This window comes from Echiichthys vipera (assembly GCF_963691815.1).
Source record: "Echiichthys vipera genome assembly, chromosome: 5".
NCBI lineage: Eukaryota > Metazoa > Chordata > Actinopteri > Perciformes > Trachinidae > Echiichthys > Echiichthys vipera.
Window position 1 is genome coordinate 24759717 of NC_139830.1, and position 20179 is coordinate 24779895.

The following is a 20179-nucleotide window of genomic DNA, read 5'->3' on the forward strand; positions in this document are numbered from 1 at the left end:
ATAGGATTAAAAAATGAATAGGAAGTGTAGAGGCCGAAGCTTTGAATGACTTCAGCACATCTGCGCCCACAGGACATCACTAGTTTCTCACACTGCTCTGGTTTGATCTTGTTCCATTCTTCTTCAGTCTCTTCCACAGTTCAGTAACTGTAGTGGGTTTCTCAGACATTACTTTGTTGCCAAGGGTTTTTCCAGGTCCATGCCTTCAGTGGTTCAATTAAAGTACTGCTGTCACATAACTTAACTCAGGAAATAGAAAACAAATTGACTTGAGCTGTTAATGTTAATACTTTGTTCTCTTATTTTGATCTCCAGTGTATATTCCCATTAAATTTCTGTAACAACTTCTCTTACAAACACACCTTATTTGCCTTGTTTCAAACTCTGTGGCTTTGAATTATATAAGCATTTAAAAACGCACGCCTCTCGACATCATGCATTTTAGATAACCCTTTGAACTGTCATGCATTCAGTGAGCTGGGAGACCCACACAAATCAATTCTTTAACACTGACAAACTGTCTGAAATGGAAAAACAGTGTGCTTTTATGTAAGCTATCTGGAAAGCAAAATGAGAGGAGGAAGTAATGATTTGACAGAAGTATGCTCCTTTTAGCATGAAAGCATTAAACAAAGGTGGCCTGCCCAGTACTTCTAAAACTTGGTTTCCAGAGGAAAGTTCAGAAAATGTTAAGGCATTTTTTAAGGCAATGCTAAAGCTCTATACTGTCTTTTATTGGGAATGTAGCTGTTTATGGGTCTACTTTAGGATTTTATTAGGCCAGGCCTAGAGTGTGCTGAGAAATGACAGGATGGGGATGGTGCCATCTTTGTTCAGCAAGGCCCCGGGCAAGCCACATGTAGCCCTAATGAGTCGCTTACAATTTCAGGCTCCGCTTGCTCTCAAACACCAAAAGTAAACTTTTGTCTTTTTTCCCCTCACTATTCGGGGACCTTAAGAGGATTGTGGGGCCATTATTTATTCATGCCATTGTGTTTATTCACCAGCCTCTGTGTGTGATGGGAGGGGGAATAGAGCAGCTAGTGCAGACAGAGTAAAAGCTGATAATTATGCACTATTAGCATTGTTTTTTCAGCCACGGTTTAAGTTGGCTCAGTTGATGATCGAGCAATGATAGAGGTCCAGAAACATCAATTTAGAGCAGATTATCTTGGGCACGTCTTTGAAGTCTAGAATCCTCTGCAGAGGTCTTGCTGGATGGGTGCAGATGCATTATAAGCCTGTATTTAGGCTTCTTTTCCTGTGTTGTAAGAGAAGATATCCTGTCACGATGTCAGTTACAAACACCTGTGTTGAGCAGGAGGATCCTTCAAAACAGCACACCACATGCCTGCAGGATGTTGTTAACAGTGAGAGGTGAGGATATTGGAACCTTTACTTTTTTATCCTAGAACAAAGAAAGCCCCCAGGGATGCTTGGATGGGGCTGCATAGAGGGATTTAGCAATGTCAGAGCTCGTCAGAGCTAACATTGATTCAAAAGACTAGTGAAGTAAAAAGAAAAAAAATGGACATGGGTCTTCAAATCTAAGGAGTTTTGAAAAGTAATCAATTAGTAAGTTCTCAGTTTTAAGAGATCAGTTAGAAGACACCTCTTTATTGTAGTGTATCAGCTAAACTGTCTTAATGTGGTTCAGCTGGCCTGCGCATTGTTCTCCATTTATCATAGGTGCAATAAGCATTTCTTATGGGTGACGCTCAATAAGTTGCTGCTCCTGTACTTTTCTATGAAGGCGGCAGTGGAGCAGTAGTAAAGTTTATCCTCAAAAAGAAGACATTTCAGTTAGTTTAGGATTTCAATTTCACATTTCCAGCCTGATGCATCCTTCTGTTTGTGACAGAGGAGTTGAAACAGATGGTGTCTTTCGGCTGGATTGCAGGGCACACAGTCTCTCCAACACAGAGAAAAAGAGTGGACTGGATGGATGAGAGTGGCAGAAGCCATGCAGTGATGTGGATAGAGGATGACTGAAAAAAAAGTCTGTTCTTATAATCACCCAGAGAAGAAATGCCATCTCTAGTCTGAGCCACTCTTACCCCCTTTTTTTATCTTCCGAGGAGATGCTCTGGAAAGCCACTGGCATCAGTACTCTGCTGTGTATGCTAGCGCTGCTTTTTTAAAATCTTATTTTCCTCCTCCTCCATGCAGAGGAATAGATTAGCACTGAGTGATTGCATCCTTGAATTGGTGTAATTTAAAGAAGAGTGTGGGGTAGAGTTTTGATCTATCTGAGGCCTATGGTTGTGAACATATTTATGGGAATTGAAGCAACTGCTAGTTTGATCTAAATCACCCATTTCTAATTATTTCTACTGTCCAAACCATTCTAAAGGCACAACAATATCTCTACTAATGACCTGATTTTGTTCTTGTTTTCTGGATTTATTCTACCCGCCCGTTTATAATTTGGCATCCAATGTCTCTTTAAGAGCGTTCAGTAGTTATAAGTTATGGATGCTGGGTTTAAAGTGCTCAAAGAAATATTATTGGTCAGCCTTTAAATGGAATTGTGCCTTCTGTGGTAATGCTTTTTTATTACATACAAATATAATTTCCATTTTCTCAGTAATGGTCATGTCTATAAAAAAAAAAGAAAAACATTTATGAGTGTCTACAATTTGTTTTCAACCTTATTATACATTATGTTCACTCTCCGTTATTATGATATTGATTCCTAGCAGGTAAAGAGCACCGTCACATGCATTTTTATCATCTTTCCGATGTTGGTTCATAAAAGCTCATTCCCCACTTCCTCTGCAAATGTGTCTATGTATCTGTCTGTGTTTTTTGTTGTTTAGTTTGTGATTGGGTGTTGAACTGCAGTGTCCTGCAGAATTGCAGTTTGTCTGACACATTAATAAAATTGCATCACCCGGGGAAATCCTTGTAATCCTGCAGCAGGATAGTTTTAACACAACCTTGGGTAGGTGTGTGAAGTCAACTAATAATTTGAATTTGCTTTTTAAAAAAGGGAAAAATAAGCATTTTCTAAAGATGTTTCATGTGTGCACAAGGCAGCCTCTTGCGTACATTCGCTGCATTAGGCTTATGTCAGTTTCAAAACCGCCCCTTTGAGCTTTACACTGTCTAATTTGTTCTTTTTTTTGTGAGATTAGATCACCTATTTAGTGTTAATTTCATAAAAGGCTAGTCATAACTTGCAGCTGTGCAATAGAAAACAATTTGGGAATTCTAATAATGTAAAAACCAGAGTGAAGCCATCTTGTTTGTATTGCCTGGAGAGGTCTGATAAGTGTAATTATTACCTGAGCACATACACCTATGACTTACGAGCACATCAGTGTTCCCAAAAGGACGCAGAAACAAAAGAATAGATTTAATAAAATTGTCAGACATTATAATTAATTTATCTCATTTTATACCATAATCTCCACATCATGATGACCTGCAGTTTCAACTGATGTGACTGTGTGTCATATTAACTTATGTGAATCCTTCTTGACCATACGCCCTCAAGTAATGTTCTGCAGAGAGTGTAAAAAGCCTGCTCGAGCCACATTTTCAAGGAAAAAAGAGATGAGAACATATTTGTACTGAAGAGTGGAACATTTATGTTCTTATCCTGAGGAGACAATCGGCCTCAGTGTCCCTATGTATGTTTGCAGTTGTTTTGGCAGAATTGTCAACATACTTTCTTATTGACCAGCTGTAATATCTTCTGTTTGTTGCATTGCGTTGTTATCAAAAAGAAAGTGAAAAGGGATTGACAACTACTAGTTAAGATGCTCAAGTTAAGATGATTTTTTTTCAAGTCAAATATATAGGGCTGCTGCTCATGACTATTTTTCTGTTTTAAATATCCATCGAAATCTCCGGGAACCATCACCTTATCGTGGTGGAGAGGTTTGTGTGTCCCTGTGAACCTGAGGGCTGTGTTGTCTGGAGCCTAGTGCTCCTGGTAGGGTCTCCCATGGCAAAGTGGTCTCAGGCGAGGGGCCGGACTAAGAATGGTTCACAAAGACTCAATGGACAAACAACGAAGAGGAAGAGAGACCCTGCCCGGAGATCCCCGTCTGGAGCCAGGCCCAGACGGGGGGCTCGCCGGCGAGCGCCAGGTGGCCGGGTTTGCCACGGAGCCCGGCCGGGCACAGCCCGAAAAAGTGACGTGGCACCTCCTTCCTCTCCATCCTGTGGTCCCACCACTCGCAGGAGGAACCACTTGGGTCGGCTGCAAGGGTGGCAGTGAAGGTGAGGGGCCTCGACGGACCAAACACGGGCAGCAGAAGCTGGCTCTTGGGACGTGAGATGTCACCTCTCTGTCGGGGAAGGAGCCGGAGCTTGTGCGGGAGGTGGAGCGCTACCAGTTAGATCTGGTGGGGCTTACCTCCACACACAGTCTCGGTTCTGGAACTGTACTCCTAGTTAGGGGTTGGACCCTATTCTTTTCTGGAGTTGCCCAGGGTGTGAGGCCGGTGTTGGAGTTCACTCCGGTGGACGAGAGGGTCGCCTCCTTACGCCTGCGGGTGGTAGGGGGGAAAACTCTGACTGTTGTTTGTGCATATGCACCGAACAGCAGTTCAGAGTATTCGGCCTTCTTGGAGACCCTGAATGGAGTCCTGCATGGGGCTCCGGTAGGGGACTCCATAGTTCTGCTGGGAGACTTCAACGCTCACATGGGCAATGATGGAGACACCTGGAGAGGCGTGATTGGGAGGAACGGCCTCCCTGACCTAAATCCGAGTGTTCGTCAGTCATTAGACTACTGTGCTAGTCACAGATTATCTATAACTAACACCATGTTCGAAAATAAGGATGCTCATAAGTGTACGTGGTACCAGAGCACCCTAGGCCAAAGGTCGATGATCGATTTTGTAGTCGTATCATCTGATCTGAGGCCGTATGTTTTGGACACTTGAGTGAAGAGAGGGGCAGAGCTGTCAACTGATCACCATCTGGTGATGAGTTGGATCAGAGGATGGGGGAAGTTTCTGGACAGACCAGGTAAACCCAAACAAGTAGTGTGGGTGAACTGGGAACATCTGGAGGAGGCCCCTGTCCGAGAGATCTTCAACTCACACCTCCGGCGGAGCTTTTCTGGCATCCCTGTGGAGGTTGGGGGCATTGAACCGGAGTGGGAAATGTTCAAAGCTTCCATTGCTGAAGCTGCAGCGGTGAGCTGTGGCCTCAAGGTCTTAGATGCTGTGGCCTCAAGGTCTTAGGTGCCTCAAGGGGCGGTAACCGTCGAACATCGTGGTGGACACCGGTGGTCAGGGAAGCTGTCTGACTGAAGAAGCAGGCCTTCCGGGATATGTTATCTCGGAAGACTCCGGAGGCAGTTGCAAGGTACCGACAGGCCAGAAGGGCTGCAGCCTCTGCTGTGTCAGAGGCAAAGCAGCGGGTGTGGGAGGAGTTCGAAGTAGTCATGGAGAAGGACTTTCGGGTGGCACCAAGGTTCTTCTGGAAAACCATTCGACATCTCAGGAGGGGGAAACGGGGAACCGACCAAACTGTTAACAGTTAGGACGAGACGCTGGTGACCTCAGCCGATGAGGTAATCGGGCGGTGGAAGGAGCACTTTGAGGAACTCCTTAATCCAACTAACACGCCCTCTTTTGTAGAGGCAGAGCTGGAGGCTGATGGGGAATCATTGTCAATATCCCTGGCGGAGGTCACTGAGGTAGTCAAACAACTCCACAGTGGCAAAGCCCCATGAGTTGATGAGATTCGTCCAGAAATGCTGAAAGCTTTGGGTTTGGAGGGGCTGTCTTGGTTGACACGTCTCTTCAACATTGCGTGGAAGTTTGGGACAGTGCCAAGGGAGTGGCAGACTGGGGTGGTGGTTCCTCTGTTTAAAAAGGGGGACCAGAGGGTGTGTGCCAATTACCGGGGTATCACACTACTACTACCCTGGTAAAGTCTACGCCAAGGTGCTGGAAAGGAGGGTTCGTCCTATAGTCGAACCTCGGATTGAAGAGGAACAATGTGGATTCCGTCCTGGACGTGGAACAACGGACCAGCTCTTTATTCTCGCAAGGATCCTGGAGGGGGCCTGGGAGTATGCTCATCCAGTCTACATGTGTTTTGTGGATCTGGAGAAGGCATATGACCGGGTCCCTCGGGAGATACTGTAGGAATTGCTGTGGGAGTATGGGGTGAGGGGGTCACTTCTGTGGGCCATCCAATCTCTCTACACCCAAAGCGAGAGCTTTGTCCGGATCCTCGGCAGTAAGTCGGATTCGTCCCCGGTGGGGGTTGGCCTCCGCCAGGGGTGCACTTTGTCACCAATCCTGTTCGTTATTTTCATGGACAGGATATCGAGGCGTAGTCGTGGTGGGGAGGGGTTGCAGTTCGGTGGGCTGAGGATCTTGTCTCTGCTTTTTGCAGATGATGTGGTCCTGATGGCTTCGTCGGTCAGTGACCTTCAGCACTCACTGGATCGGTTTGCAGCCAAGTGTGAAACGGCTAGGATGAGGATCAGCACCTCTAAATCTGAGGCCATGGCTCTCAGCAGGAAACCGGTGGATTGCTTACTCCAGGTAGGGAATGAGTCCTTACCCCAAGTGAAGGAGTTCAAGTACCTCGGGATCATGTTCACGAGTGAGGGGACGATGGAGCGTGAGTTTGGCCGGAGAATCAGAGCAGCGGGGGCGGTGTTGCAGTCGCTCTACCGCACCGTTGTGACGAAAAGAGAGCTGAGCCGGAAGGCAAAGCTCTCGATCTACCGGTCAATCTTCGTTCCTACCCTCACCTATGGTCATGAAAGCTGGGTCATGACCGAAAGAACGAGGTCGCGGGTACAAGCGGCCGAAATGGGTTTTCTCAGGAGGGTGGCTGGAGTCTCCCTTAGAGATAGGGTGAGAAGTTCAGCCATCCGTGAGGAACTCGGAGTAGAGCCGCTGCTCCTTTGCGTTGAAAGGAGCCAGTTGAGGTGGTTCGGGCATCTAGTAAGGATGCCCCGTGGGCGCCTCCCTAGGGAGGTGTTCCAGGCACGTCCAGCTGGGAGGAGGCCTCGGGGAAGACCCAGGACTAGCTCGAGAGATTATATTTCCACGCTGGCCTGGGAACGCCTTGGGATCCCCCAGTTAGAGCTGGTTAATGTGGCTCGGGAAAGGGAAGTTTGGGGTCCCCTGCTAAAGCTGCTGCCCCCGCGACCAGACCCTGGATAAGCGGATGAAGATGAGATGAGATGAGATATCCATCGACTATTTGATCAATTAGTTGATGGATCTCAATGATTTTCCTTCAAAAAATCTAATTGACCATTGTCAGCGGGGACATGGTGACAGTGGCTGACAAGTTGATTTTATTTTGACAAGCTGTATGTCATTGTATAATGCAGCACAAAGCAAAGCTGAGCGAAACATTTTTTGATAAGCATATAAAAATGCAAAACTGGAGGTTAAAACATGCAACTGCAGCATGATAAAAAATAATAGAACAAAAAAATTGAGGACTTATTATTGAGTTTTTTGTTGAACCAAATCTTATTCATTCTACCACCACACTGAATTAATTTCCCAATTGTAACACTTCTTTTCTTTAAAGTTTCTTTAACATTTTTAATTATTTATCAGTTACCTTTAGAAATAAATTAAATCCACTGAGTAGCATACACAAAGAAAAGTCTGTCCTTCATTGCTTGTGTCATTCACTACAGAGCCTGTTAACCGGTACCGACAACGTTATGTTCACTTCACCTGTCTCTCCTCAGCTTCAGCAGCTTCTGTGGCCATGCAGCAGCTGTTGAGATGAGGACGTCAGTGACAGACTTTTGTGCCCATGTATTTTGCCTGTCATTGATTATGACGGCATATCGTGGCAGCCCTACAAATATAGTCTTCATGCTTGCTAGATAGTCAGTATTCTCTACAGTTTATATATTGTGATATTGTATTGATTGAAAATTAATTTTAGATTAAATATCCACATGGGAACCAGTGAATTAAATACTTGATATTGAGGCTCTAAATATTCTGTGAATCCAATATTACCTCCTTGATTTGCAACATTGCCTATTATCTATTTAACTTATTATGAGTATTCAGTATACAGTATACTCTACAGGTATATAGTCATGTCATCCAACCCTAGTCTGTTGGTCTGTGAGCCAATGTTCACTACATCTTTCTTCATGCTACATTGTAAAAAACACCAACACAGTGCATTGTTTTCTTCAGTCACAAAGATGTTGAATTTTTAAGACTGTCAGTGACCCAAAGTCAGGACTAACACTGCCTTTGCACAGTCTTTGAAGTTCAATCCAAACCAAGAACAGTGATATAGTAGGCAAGAGGGCACATTTAATCAGTCATGGCAAGAGTTCAAATACTGCCAGTCAGTTAGAAGAAATCAAAACCTCCTTTCATGGGTTTAGCAGCTCTAAAGCCTTTATATGGCACACCATTTCTAGGACAACTTGATCTTGACATTTGTGTTACACAGTAAATATAGGAGCTGTACAACAGGACATCATTAGGGGGACAAAGTTGGAATGCTCAAAAGGGAATTGATGATGTTCAGGCAATTCAAAAGCTATTAGATGTCCAATTAAGGTATCTTGTCGGCCAAAGTACCTTGTAGGCAAATATATCTCAATTAAATTACCATTATTTGTATTAGGTTTGGGATAATAGGCTTATTTATTTATAAAACTGTTTTCCACGTTTAACAGACTTTCATTGCATCCTTAATGCTTCATATCATACTCGCACACCAGTATGAAATAGTCATTATGACTTAGTGTTCAATCTAAGCAACATGAAAACTCCTGTGGCCCATTTTAACTGAGAACTGCAGAGTACACCCTGCTCATGATTCACTGTAGAAAATGTGTTTCACCATATCACTTACTCAAGGATTGCATGTAGGATCAACATTAATAATAGACATGCTTTTATAACAAGGTTTTCAACAATCCATATGATTTGTTTTCCATAAACTGTGTGAGACAATCAAGAAAACTATAGATATAACTAAACTAAAGTTTATGTGCCATTAAATTCGTCTTACATGACAACTGTTGTGGCTGACAGATACTGGTGAGAATTACACATCAATCTTTAGCGACCTTCATGACATCGATTCCATGATCTTTTTTTTTATGTGGGCAATTAGATGTCTACTGATAGAATAATGTATCATAAAAGTGAAGCAGACATAAAAGGTGCCTGTCTGATTTTGGAGAATATTAAGGGTTCACCTTCATCTGAAAGTGTAAAAAGCACAGAACATTGGTGTTGTGTTGGAAGTGTAGTGTGTGACTTGGTCTAAGCATATAGGCTGTGGGTGGTGCAAAATAGGCTGGTTGATACATATGACTATATATATATATTCTATATTGTTTCTATTTTAATGTCAAAGAAACAGCGGGCAAACTCGTTACGGCAATACACTACACTCGTTACAACACTTATGATGTGATCATATTGGCCATATCAACTAGCAGAAACGTGGTCTTTTTCTTTTTTTATTTGGGGCAGTTTTCTAAGCCTTTTTTTTTATATAAGACGGCCAGGAAATGGGGTGAGAGAGAGAGAGGGGGAGACATGCAGCAAAGGGCCACGGGTCAGAGTCGAACTCTCGGCCGCTGCCTCCAGTACTTGCAGCCCCTTTCATGGGGCGACTGCTCTAACCACTCAGCCACCGGCCACCCCAAATGTGGTTAATCTTGAAACCAAATTTGGCATACGCTTCTTGCACACATTGATGATTCTTACCATTTGCAAAATACCAAGCAGGCTCATTTAAGAAACAAAACCAAAACTGTGTCTTAGGAAATACCACTTACCACTGCCATTTACCATGTGTCCATGAAATAGAGCCCTCCATTTTGCTTTGACCTCCACATGCAAATACATTAGGGACAGTCACAAGAACCTGAAGGATCAGAATAAATACTCATAGTCTGGTACTAGATAGTGGCCGAAACAGTCAACAGTCAAACAGCGGAAAATACGACAAAAAGATTCAAAAATCACGTCCTGAATTGAATCCCACTCCACCTTGACTGTCTGACAAAATTGGTGCCAGGAGCAAATGACACAACATTTGAATGATTTGCCGAACTGCCAACCTTTCACACATTCCTGCACAAATGCTACTACAGAACTTAGTCAATGTAGTAACGCACAGCCCTGGTGTCATTGTGGAATTTTAACATCTGAATATAGCATTAGCATTGAATAAAAATGCTGGTACCTTGACTACATCAATCCTGCATGCAGACCGTCACGCTTTGTGGTAGATTGGAGGTTGAACACAATCTGCATTTTACAACATGAGTAGCAGTGTGAGGATGACACTGAGTCCCTGCTGATACTCTGAGTCATTCCTCTGCATCCTGTATGCCTTGCATGCCACATGGCATCAGTTGATGGTACCGGACAGGCGCAGATATGTTTTTTTTTTTCATTGTTTATCTGCAAATACAGTGCATTTTTTATAGATGCTGCCTGGAGCTGTAGTCTTTAAGCAAACAGATAATTCCTGTTGTCACTGTGGAGTCACACATCTGCTTCACCTTGCTCTGTATTCTGGATGTGCAGTAAATTTAACTATGTAGTCAAAGATTTTTTTTGCTAGGTTGTGCTTTTGAAGAATGACACCTTCTATCTTGTTGAATACTAATGGATTTCTTTGTATAGCTTTGGAATTTATAGCAATTTGAGTCCAAATCAGAAAGATTAGCTAGGTTTAGAGAAACACGGAGAGAGAACAGGATTGTCTGGATGAAAGATATCACGTTGACTTCAACCTCTCCCTAAATTGTATTCTTTATTTACCTGATATAATTGTCTATCCCTTGGCCTGATAAGCCTCCTCAAGTTCATGCTTCTTTTATGCATAAATTTATGTACAGAAAAAAATGACTGATTCTGCCTCTCTCTGTTGCAGAAACTTAATCGCTGTGATTAGGCTCATAGTTTCCAATGCATGATTCTGCATCACGGTCCCCACATTAATGATAGCAGCTAGCGTGGGTGTGTACATCTCTCAGAACTGTTCTGATGTCTCCTGTGGCCTCCAGTCATTAGTCAACACATATACACAATCAGAAGCACACAGACATGAATGCACAGATTGATCACATCAACATAATATACAGAGGTTGTCGGACATCTTTGGAGCACAAGGTGTATCCACAAATCCTTTTTGAAGTATGTAATTATTTATTGGTTTTAGCACTGAAGCAATTAGTTGAATAATTAATTAGTTTCTTGAAAGTTAAGTTTAAGTTAAAAACATTTAAAGAATAGATTAATTGTTAATGTAATAATGCTGGCTTCTGCTTTGTTAATGTGGGTATTTGCCTGTCTTTGTTTATCTGCAATTGTAAACCGAATATCTTTGGGTTTGCACTCTTAGTCAGATTTAATCCGTGATACGACTTTTCACTATTATTATATTTATTACACCAAATTATTAATTGAAGGAGAACCCTGATACATCCATTGTAGAATTACCCAAGTTATTTGCAGCTCTAATTTTGTAGTGTCACTGGCACAGCTTCAGGCTATACAATATATAATGTGAAATATGATATATTTGTGAACCAGTATAGCTTTATTTGCTTTATCACTGTAAATCAATGAACAGGACAATTTTATGGTGATTTTGGATTTTGTTTGCATACATGTAAGCTGAAACAAGACATTCCCATCTCGTTACATATGCTCTAAATGATCTCTAAATTGAGTTTTCAGAAAATGTACCCCAACACAATATATTTCTGTATGATATAACATCATATAAGGCTAGTTTGCAATAAAGCACACATCTCTGATAAACACAATATATAAAATGGCACTTTCACATGATTCTTTGTGGAGAAACTTAACTAAGTCGACTAACACTCAAACAATTTTGTCAACTAACTAATCGATTAGTTGTCAAAATTGTTTGAGTGTTAGTCGACTTAGTTTTTAATTGAGGACAGCCCGGATGAAATACATATTTTTAATATTGCCCACCACCATTTAAGGTCATTACTCTGCTTTAGGGCTAGGGAAAAAAAATATTCTCAGATGCCTCATAATTCTCTCTTGGAAAATTTTGTTTCAATGCAGAAAAGTCTGAAATGAATCACTATTTAAGTGCTTTAAATCTTTCCATCATCGTTGAATGTTTACATTTTTTTTTCTTTTTTGCGCCCACAGGACATCACTAGGTTCTCACACTGCTCTGGTTTGATCTTGGTCCATTCTTCTCGCAGTCCCTTTCACAGTTTGGTAACTGTAGTGGGTTTCATAGCCATTACTTTGTTACCAAGGATTTTCCAGAGATTCTCTATGGGTTTTAGATCTGGACTGGGCATTTCATTGTTTCTATATTCTTAGCTTCAAAGAACTGTTTAACCTGTTTTGCAGTATGACAGGGGGCATTGTCTTGTATGAAAATTGACATAATTCTGTCCTCCTGTGCACTTGTTTTACATGGACAAACAGCCTTTTTGAGGGACTCATTGAATCTGTGTCTGTGTAAAGTTCAATATTCTTGTTATCACAGACTTAGAACGCCCAACCTCTCCTGAAATGGCTGAGAGGGTCATCCCTTTAGACTTTATCTGGACAACCTGCTGTCACAGGGTTTCAGTCAACTTAGAGTAGCTTGCCATCTTGCAAAGTAACCAGGAGAGCTGCAGATAAATAGGGAGTGTCCAACAATGAAGTAAATTGTCACGAAGTGCCAGATTAACACAGATAACTGGGAGGTATAGGAAAGTGTTCTGTAATTTTGCTCCCTGCTGTTTTCACAAAATAAAGGTTTTTGTTGAAGTGCCTTGGCTATTTAAAAAACATGCTGGAACAGCACTGGTATAGACACAGAGGACATTATATCAAATTTTGAACATTAAAAAATAACAGTATATCACAATAAGTCAAGTATTTATAATGTGTTCTCTAATTTTGATCTCCAGTGTATATATATTTAAAATTATATTAAATAAATCAAACTTTTTGATGCATCAAGATGCCTTGATAGTCATTTTATCAATCCATTGTAGCTCTCTGAATTGAATGGTAAAGTAGAGATTCCTACCCCTACTCTGCATTTGCAGTCAGTGTGTAACTGTAACAGTATTAGTTATAATATCAGGGTGATCCCATAGCAGGGTAATTAGCATCAGCACCAGTTCATGCCCAACATTAATGTCCTTTTTATGTTTTTGAGTACAACATAGAACACCTACTTGCTTATTTATTGGAATTTGTAAGGTTTTACAAAAAACGCATAGCTGCCCATCAACATTCACATGCTTCTGCTTCTGCTGTTCAGCTTCTCTTTCTCACGTGAGTACCAAACTGTTGTTGTTTATCTCTTGAAAATGAAGGTAATTGTTGATGAAAGTGCATGAAAAAAAAGGTTTTTGCCTGTGGGGTCTCACCTTGAAATACAGTGAATGTTAAATTCTTACACCTTAAGTAAGTTACTGTGTAACAAAACGTCAGTTATATTTCAAAATGTCTGTATCCTTAGCCACAGATCACAGTCACCAATATACTTGTCCATTATTTAAATTGGGTTGCTATTGAGTTGATTAAGACCTTTAATGCAGTGGGTGGTGGTCTGTGTTTGCAGTCAGGATAACTAGCCAGTGATTGGCACTTCATGAAGCTGTCAGGAAATAAAGCAGTAACGCATGGTCCAGGGGCTTCTAAGTAAAGGTCCCCTTTGCCTGCTGTAAAATAGTGAGTGAAGGCAAAGGCAATCAACTCTGGCAGCCGGTGAAACTTGTCTGGCTACCTCAAGCGCTTTTCACCTAAAAGCTCTGGCTGTGACTTTAGGCGCATGTGACTTGAACATGAACTGCAAGCACAAGCTAGCATTAATTAAACACAGTGAGGCACTGAATAAAAAATCTCTATGCACAAGACTAATGGCTGCTGAGCTTGACCACCTTGACCTCATTTAGGTTATGACTTTGACCGTATTTAGAGAACTTTAATATTTTCTTGTCTCACTGATGAATTCTCTCCTAAAAGAAAATGCTGTAATTTTCAGTCCTAAACTTGGTGCAGCTCATTTTTGTCTTTCATGTCAAGTATTTCAGTCTTGCGGCAGATACTAGCTCAATGAGTGCTACTGTGTTCTTCACTATTGTTGTTTTGACACCCTAATGTAGTGTCTTGAATCCAAGGGATTCTGGGAATGACTATAATGATGCGCCTTTAAAGCTCTTCCCCTTTGGGTGGCACAAGCTATATATTCAAGCACAACAGTGTCACGGTCATTAACCCACAGCATGGCCACTGTGCCTCTGCACCTAATACCTGCACAGGCATTAGAGGATTGCAGGAGAAATTAAGTGTGTGGTGTGACGTATTAAGCACAAACTGTGACTCGCTGGGGCAGTGGACATTTGCTGCTTGTGTAGGGCTGTGGCTGATATGTTAATATCACTAATTGTTTCCTAATTAGATCCGAGTCAGTGAGTCGTATTTTAATACTGTTCAGGGATCATTACAGAGCGAGTGGAAATTTATCTCCTGATGGATGACAGTCAAGTCAGCAGGAATTTCGACATCAAGACCAACGGACTGATGGAAAGATGGGGAGAGCACCAAACTGATGGCTTGATTCGCTGCAGTCGTGTTCTTAAAGTACTCCATTTCCAGCGTGGTGCAGAGCTGCATCAAAAGTTAATCACACATTAATAGGAGCTCTGTGGAGATTTAACATTCCGTGACAGCATGGGGATTGGAGCCAATAAGCCCTGAAAGGAGAAATTGTATGATAGTCATATGTAAGAATTAGGGTTGCATATATATATTAAAAAGAGCTATGAATAATCAAAACATAAGGTGAGTGGCCAGGCTGATCTCTGTGGTATTTTATATCACTGACAAGTAGGAAGGTCGGATTTATTTCTTGGCTAGCAGGGGTTATATGTGTTTCCACAGGAGGGGGTATTAACAACCCCGACATATCTGGAAAAATATAATTCATGTTCTTTCTGCGTGGAACAGAAATTTTGGATCTGGTGGTGTAATTCTGTAGTTTGTTGAAGGACAGTTATGTAAGATGGTGTCTAGAATTTGAAGTATTTTCTAGTCGATGTTTTTGACGGAACAAGCTTTTGTACTGAATATAGGATATGCTTTAATGTATGAGTACACCTTTACTGAAAAAAATCTCTGCTTTCATCTTTTTATATTTGATCATTAAACCTGGAATTGTTCTCCTTTTTTGCATTTAACATCCCAAAAAGGTGTTTTGTTGTTTTTATTTCTGTAAAGCAGTGCCAGGCATTTGCCTTTTCTATTCTATCTCAAAGTCATTTTAGTTATTTGTATTGTTCCTCCCAGCTGGGGTGAGGTGGTGGACACAAAAGCATATGTGTCCCTGTTTGTTTTTGAAGTTTCAGAGTTAAGTCTAGCATGTGCGTGTGTGTGTGTGTGTGTGTGTGTGTGTGTGTGTGTGTGTGTGTGTGTGTGTGTGTGTGTGTGTGTGTGTGTGTGTGTGTGTGTGTGTGTGTGTGTGTGTGTGTGTGTGTTTGTGTGTGTGGGTGTGTGTGTGTGTGGGTGTGTGTTTGTGTGAGAAAGTGTTTGTGTGTGCTTTCTGCTCCATGAGATGTTGCCGGTGTTTGGGTGTGTTTCATTGCCCCCCCCCATGTGTTGTCTCTGTTTGTGGTCCACAGGTCCTCCGCTGCATTGTTCATCCGCCTCCTCCTCCCCTGTTGAGCAGCTCCCATTCCCTCCCCCTTCCATTGCAGCCAATGACAGCCAGGGAGGGTTGCTAGGTAACTGTGCGGCTCAGCCAGCCCAGGACTCTGACTCTGAGGATGAGTTTGGCCCCAATTCATTCTTAGTTAAAACTGGCTCAGGGAACCTGTATGCTCCTGCCACTGCAACTGCTGATGGTGAGTTGGTTTTCAAACTACTGTTGCATATTGGAGGTTAGATTTCTGCTCCTGGACATGTTGTGTTATAGGTCATGCAGATGGCTATGGGCAAGAATATGTCCCATTTTTTTTCCCTGAGCACCATGAGAGAGAGTTGAAACGTTGAGTCGATATGTAGCCTCAGGAAATGCACGTAGCTCTCTAAAGCAAGGTCTGCAGAGTTCAGAGCCTAGCTCAAAGAGATGGACAATTTTGGTTCGGTAGGAGATATTTGTCACAGATATTTCTCGTCAGTTTCAATGCGTGCTGGTGGGAGTAACCATTACAATCCCTCTATAGAAATCTCAGAAAAAACAGCCCGCTTGCATCCTCCACACCTCAGATAGAAAGTAGGCAAGAAAATAAGACTTAATACCAGGTGCAGGTCCCTGTTTTATCATCATATATGACTGCAAGAACCAACTTTTTTGCGGTTGTATTGAAAACAGTGGTAGCAAACCATGACAGGCATACCGTTGTTTATATTTTGATAACAACTTAAACTCAAGCAGTGCTTCTTGAGTTAGATTAGGTTTAAAAATTCCCTATGTGGTTTTGCATTAATACATGTCAGCTACTAATTCCTGTTGTAACACTCAGAGTCTCCTGCTGTTGACTTAACACTCATTCTAACTGACAGAATGACGTTTGCGCTCAAACTCCAAACATGGTGTTGACAGTTGAGAAAACTTCAGTGACTGTAAAACATGTATAGCACATTTACTACTACGATAATTAAACACCTAGTGCGACATTAACCCTTACATAATCAAAGTGTGTTACACAGCAGTTAACCTGCTCATTTAATTATTGTGAAGACTGGCATTTAACTATTGGCACTGATGAATTGTTTGTGGTAGAGGATATAGTTTAACTGGTCTATGGAGTGAAAATGTTTCATTGAGTTGTTGTTATATTATATTGATTGTTGTTGCATTGCCGATTGCTATAGATTCAACACAAGCTTGGAAGGCCAGTGTATGTTGTTTATAACACTACAAACACTCACTTCATGACATGCATGGACTTGATAACGTTTCAAGCATTTCCTCAAGGTAACCTTAGGAAATTGGATTTATTATTATGGTCACAAAATGTCACACTTGTGTATCAGGTTATATTTTCCTGTTTATGATCCATCTACATAGAAAAAATAAAATTATGTCATTCAAACGCAGCAATTTATGCTGCACATCTCCCATAAGTCATCAATTTGCATTCTGAAGAGGATATTTTTTGATATCTGAAAGTTAATGCCTTTCAACTACAACAGCTAGGCCTACTTGCTTCTCCCACTGGCTCGGCATACACACAACAAAATAAAATGATCTAAATAATTGATCAAGCTTCCAAGTTAACTACCCAAGGGGTTGAATTACATCAAACTCCAAAGTGCCCCAGCTGCCATCTCAAAAAGCCTGGAGAATGAGTTATTAATCCTGTCGCAAATCTCCCCCCTAATTCCACAGTAGCAACACGCTGGTCAACCAGCAGTGACATGATGGCGCTTAAGGGGACGAGGGTGGGGGGAATGGCATTTACCACAGCAGATTTGTCTCATAACAATGACACTGATTTGCATAGGTACAGCATTTAGTTAGGCCTCAGGCTGTCAAAAGAGGAATGTGGAGGAATATCCTCAGCTCTAGTTACTACCTTAGTCATCCACAGGCTTTTTAAGTTTCCCTTTAAGTTACAGCATGTTTCTGTTTTGTCTTTCTCGTGGCTGTAGTCTTTTGCCACTCTTATATCTCAGTAACATTAAACCAGTACTCTTGATGATAATGCTCTATTTAGTAGTAAACTGTGCAAAATAAGTTTTACTAAAAAATTTCTTCTATGGCATTCTTCATGTTTAATTACAGAATATCTCTGACAGCAAGGAGCCAATTACAATCAGAAAGAGACGAGAGAAGAGCCTCTACTGTTTGTTCATTTAAACTACTTAATGAGCCATGTAAGCTTGCTCCATGCCTTCCTGCACATTTTCCTCATCACAACCACATTCTTTATAAGTTGCAGAATTATTTATTCAAATCTGCTTATCTCGCACTTTTTAGTTAGAATCAATTTGACTCTTTCACTCCAGGGAGCAATACCATCTACTCCTATTGAAGTCACCACTTGTGTTTAATGAAAAAGTATCGAATACAGTTGATTCAGTAAAAAAATGACCATTTGTATGGTTAACTCTGATTTGAATTAGAGATTGCCTTGTATTTTTTCTATTGGCCTTGGTCGTTTTTATGTGTTGGCTTACACAAAGGAAACAGCAAAATCTGCGGGCTCTCTCTTGTCAAAAGTATACTCCAATGCTCTTCAATACCACATGCTTCAAAATCATATGATACTACGTTCAATAGTATTTAAAGTAATACAGCTATTAATATAAGCAAGAAGAAGAAAGAACAGGAAGGAAAATCATTTATGTGCTGGTGTGTCTTCATGTTGGAAAAAATATTCTATTTTGTGAGCCATGGACTTTCTTTTTGCCATGGCAATGTAAGAGGTGTCGAATATTGATTAGTTTTCTTGCGCTAGAATTGTATCAAAGTTCTCTGTCTAATGTTGGAAAAACCCTTGTTATTAGCAACACTGGTGGCCATTAGTGAACTGCAGTCAGCATCCTGTGGCTCACCTGCCAAAAATTTGAAACTTGCACAACATGCTTGGCTAGAGTCAAGTTGAGTGCTATATGTGTGTTATATTTAAATAACGATAGCTTTATGTTTGCAAATCCCTCCATCAGCCAATGCAATACAAAGTGAAACGACTAAATAAAGGTAAACAGAATAAAAAAATAGGCATGGGTGGTCTCTGCCAGTTTGTTTGCTGATGATAGCGGATTCCATTTCTAAGCTAACGTTAGCTATCACAGCTGGCTGTAGGCGAGCTGAAGAGAGGCGAGGGACTCGGGAGCATGAAAAACATCACATTCTTTGGATTTTCCCTGAAAATACCATAGAAAACACATAGAAGTCAGTCCACAGGCTGTTAGAGGCAACAGTGAAAGTCAGGGAAGGTCTCATTTTTTAAGTCACGTTGCAACCTATTTACCCGTTGGCATAAAGAACCATTAATATGTGTGAAAAGTTACACACAGGACATTTAAAGTTCTGGTATCATAACAACCTTACTCTCTTTGTAATACATTTTCAGCCCAGCAATTTTTGTGGCAAATCATATATATAGTGGAATTAAGTTATAAATATATATATATATATATGTATATACTTAATTCCTTTACCCAGGCTGGTTTCACTATTTCAGGGAAATTACTTCATTAAAATTGGTTTAATGTGACGTGAGACTGTTCCCTTCAGCAATATAAACCTCATTTTCTCAAGGTGAGAAAACCAGAGAAACCAGAGTGAGCCAGATTGTGGTGTAGATTTGGCATACAGAACAGGGCTAAACACAACTGCATAGCCAATGTGATTAATTCAAAGATGACGCATTTCCTGAATTGTCTAATCAAATTTATGGAAAAGGAATTCTAATGTGGTCTGTTTCATGCAGAGGTTGGAATTGGGAAATAGACTTCATGTTGCCAAATGCAGTGTAATCTGGAATTAAATATGCATCTCAGGTTTTCAGTGGGAATTACATGAGCAAAAAAGCTAATTTAAAGCCACCATGCTGGCATATCAAATCATATCTCTTTGACATGCAGGTCAGTTATTGAAGAAATATTCAAATTCAGAGTTGACACGGTGCAGGAACTATTTACTTTTTTTTTCACTGTCAGTAAACAACCACAGAAAACGATGTCTGCCTAAAATAATTGGTTCACAGTGTATCTGTTGCACTGGAAAACAGGTGGCTTTTTTATCACTTGAGATTACATTTGCTCAAGGTCATTTTTGAGCCCACATACAGGACTTAAAATGTTATGCTGGATTTTGAACAAGTAAATGCTCTCAGCAGCATATCGTTATTCACATTAGTACCCTCCAAGGCTGCAGGTTTTTTTTGCGATTCTGTTTTCATTTGGAAGAACACTGAACCAGAGTTTTTGTAAGGCTGACGCGGCTGCTCACTGAAGCCTTCCAGTCCTTTTGTGAAGCATGTGTCTCGCTGTGGCCCAGGGCTTTCTCTGAGGGGCTTCTTCCTGGGGAGACTGCCAGTAGGAACCCGCTGCCATGCTGAGCTGCAAGATCTGAGACACTGCAACCTCCCCGTATTAGCATTTCTTAATGCAAAACAGCATGGGGTCGGCCAGTGTTGGCTTTCAGTGCAGCAGGGATCCCTGGTGAAAGGGCCAGCACATCCCCACCTCACAGCTGACCAAGCAGGAATGCTGAGCTGGGTAGAAGG

The 20179-nt window shown here is 41.4% G+C and overlaps 1 protein-coding gene across 2 annotated transcripts in view; it reads left to right on the plus strand.

Moving 5' to 3' along the window:
* Positions 1-20179, plus strand: part of tenm4 (teneurin transmembrane protein 4) — a gene marked incomplete at its 5' end in the record, with an annotated part of 123777 nt that overhangs the window by 13634 nt on the left and 89964 nt on the right. The window contains one exon of one of the 2 annotated variants that reach the window (XM_083914595.1): positions 15620-15841. The exons of the other annotated variant lie outside the window; for it this stretch is intronic. Coding sequence (XP_083770721.1) covers positions 15620-15841 — 222 coding nt within the window. The remainder of the gene's footprint in view (positions 1-15619; positions 15842-20179) is intronic. 2 annotated transcript variants of the gene reach the window in all.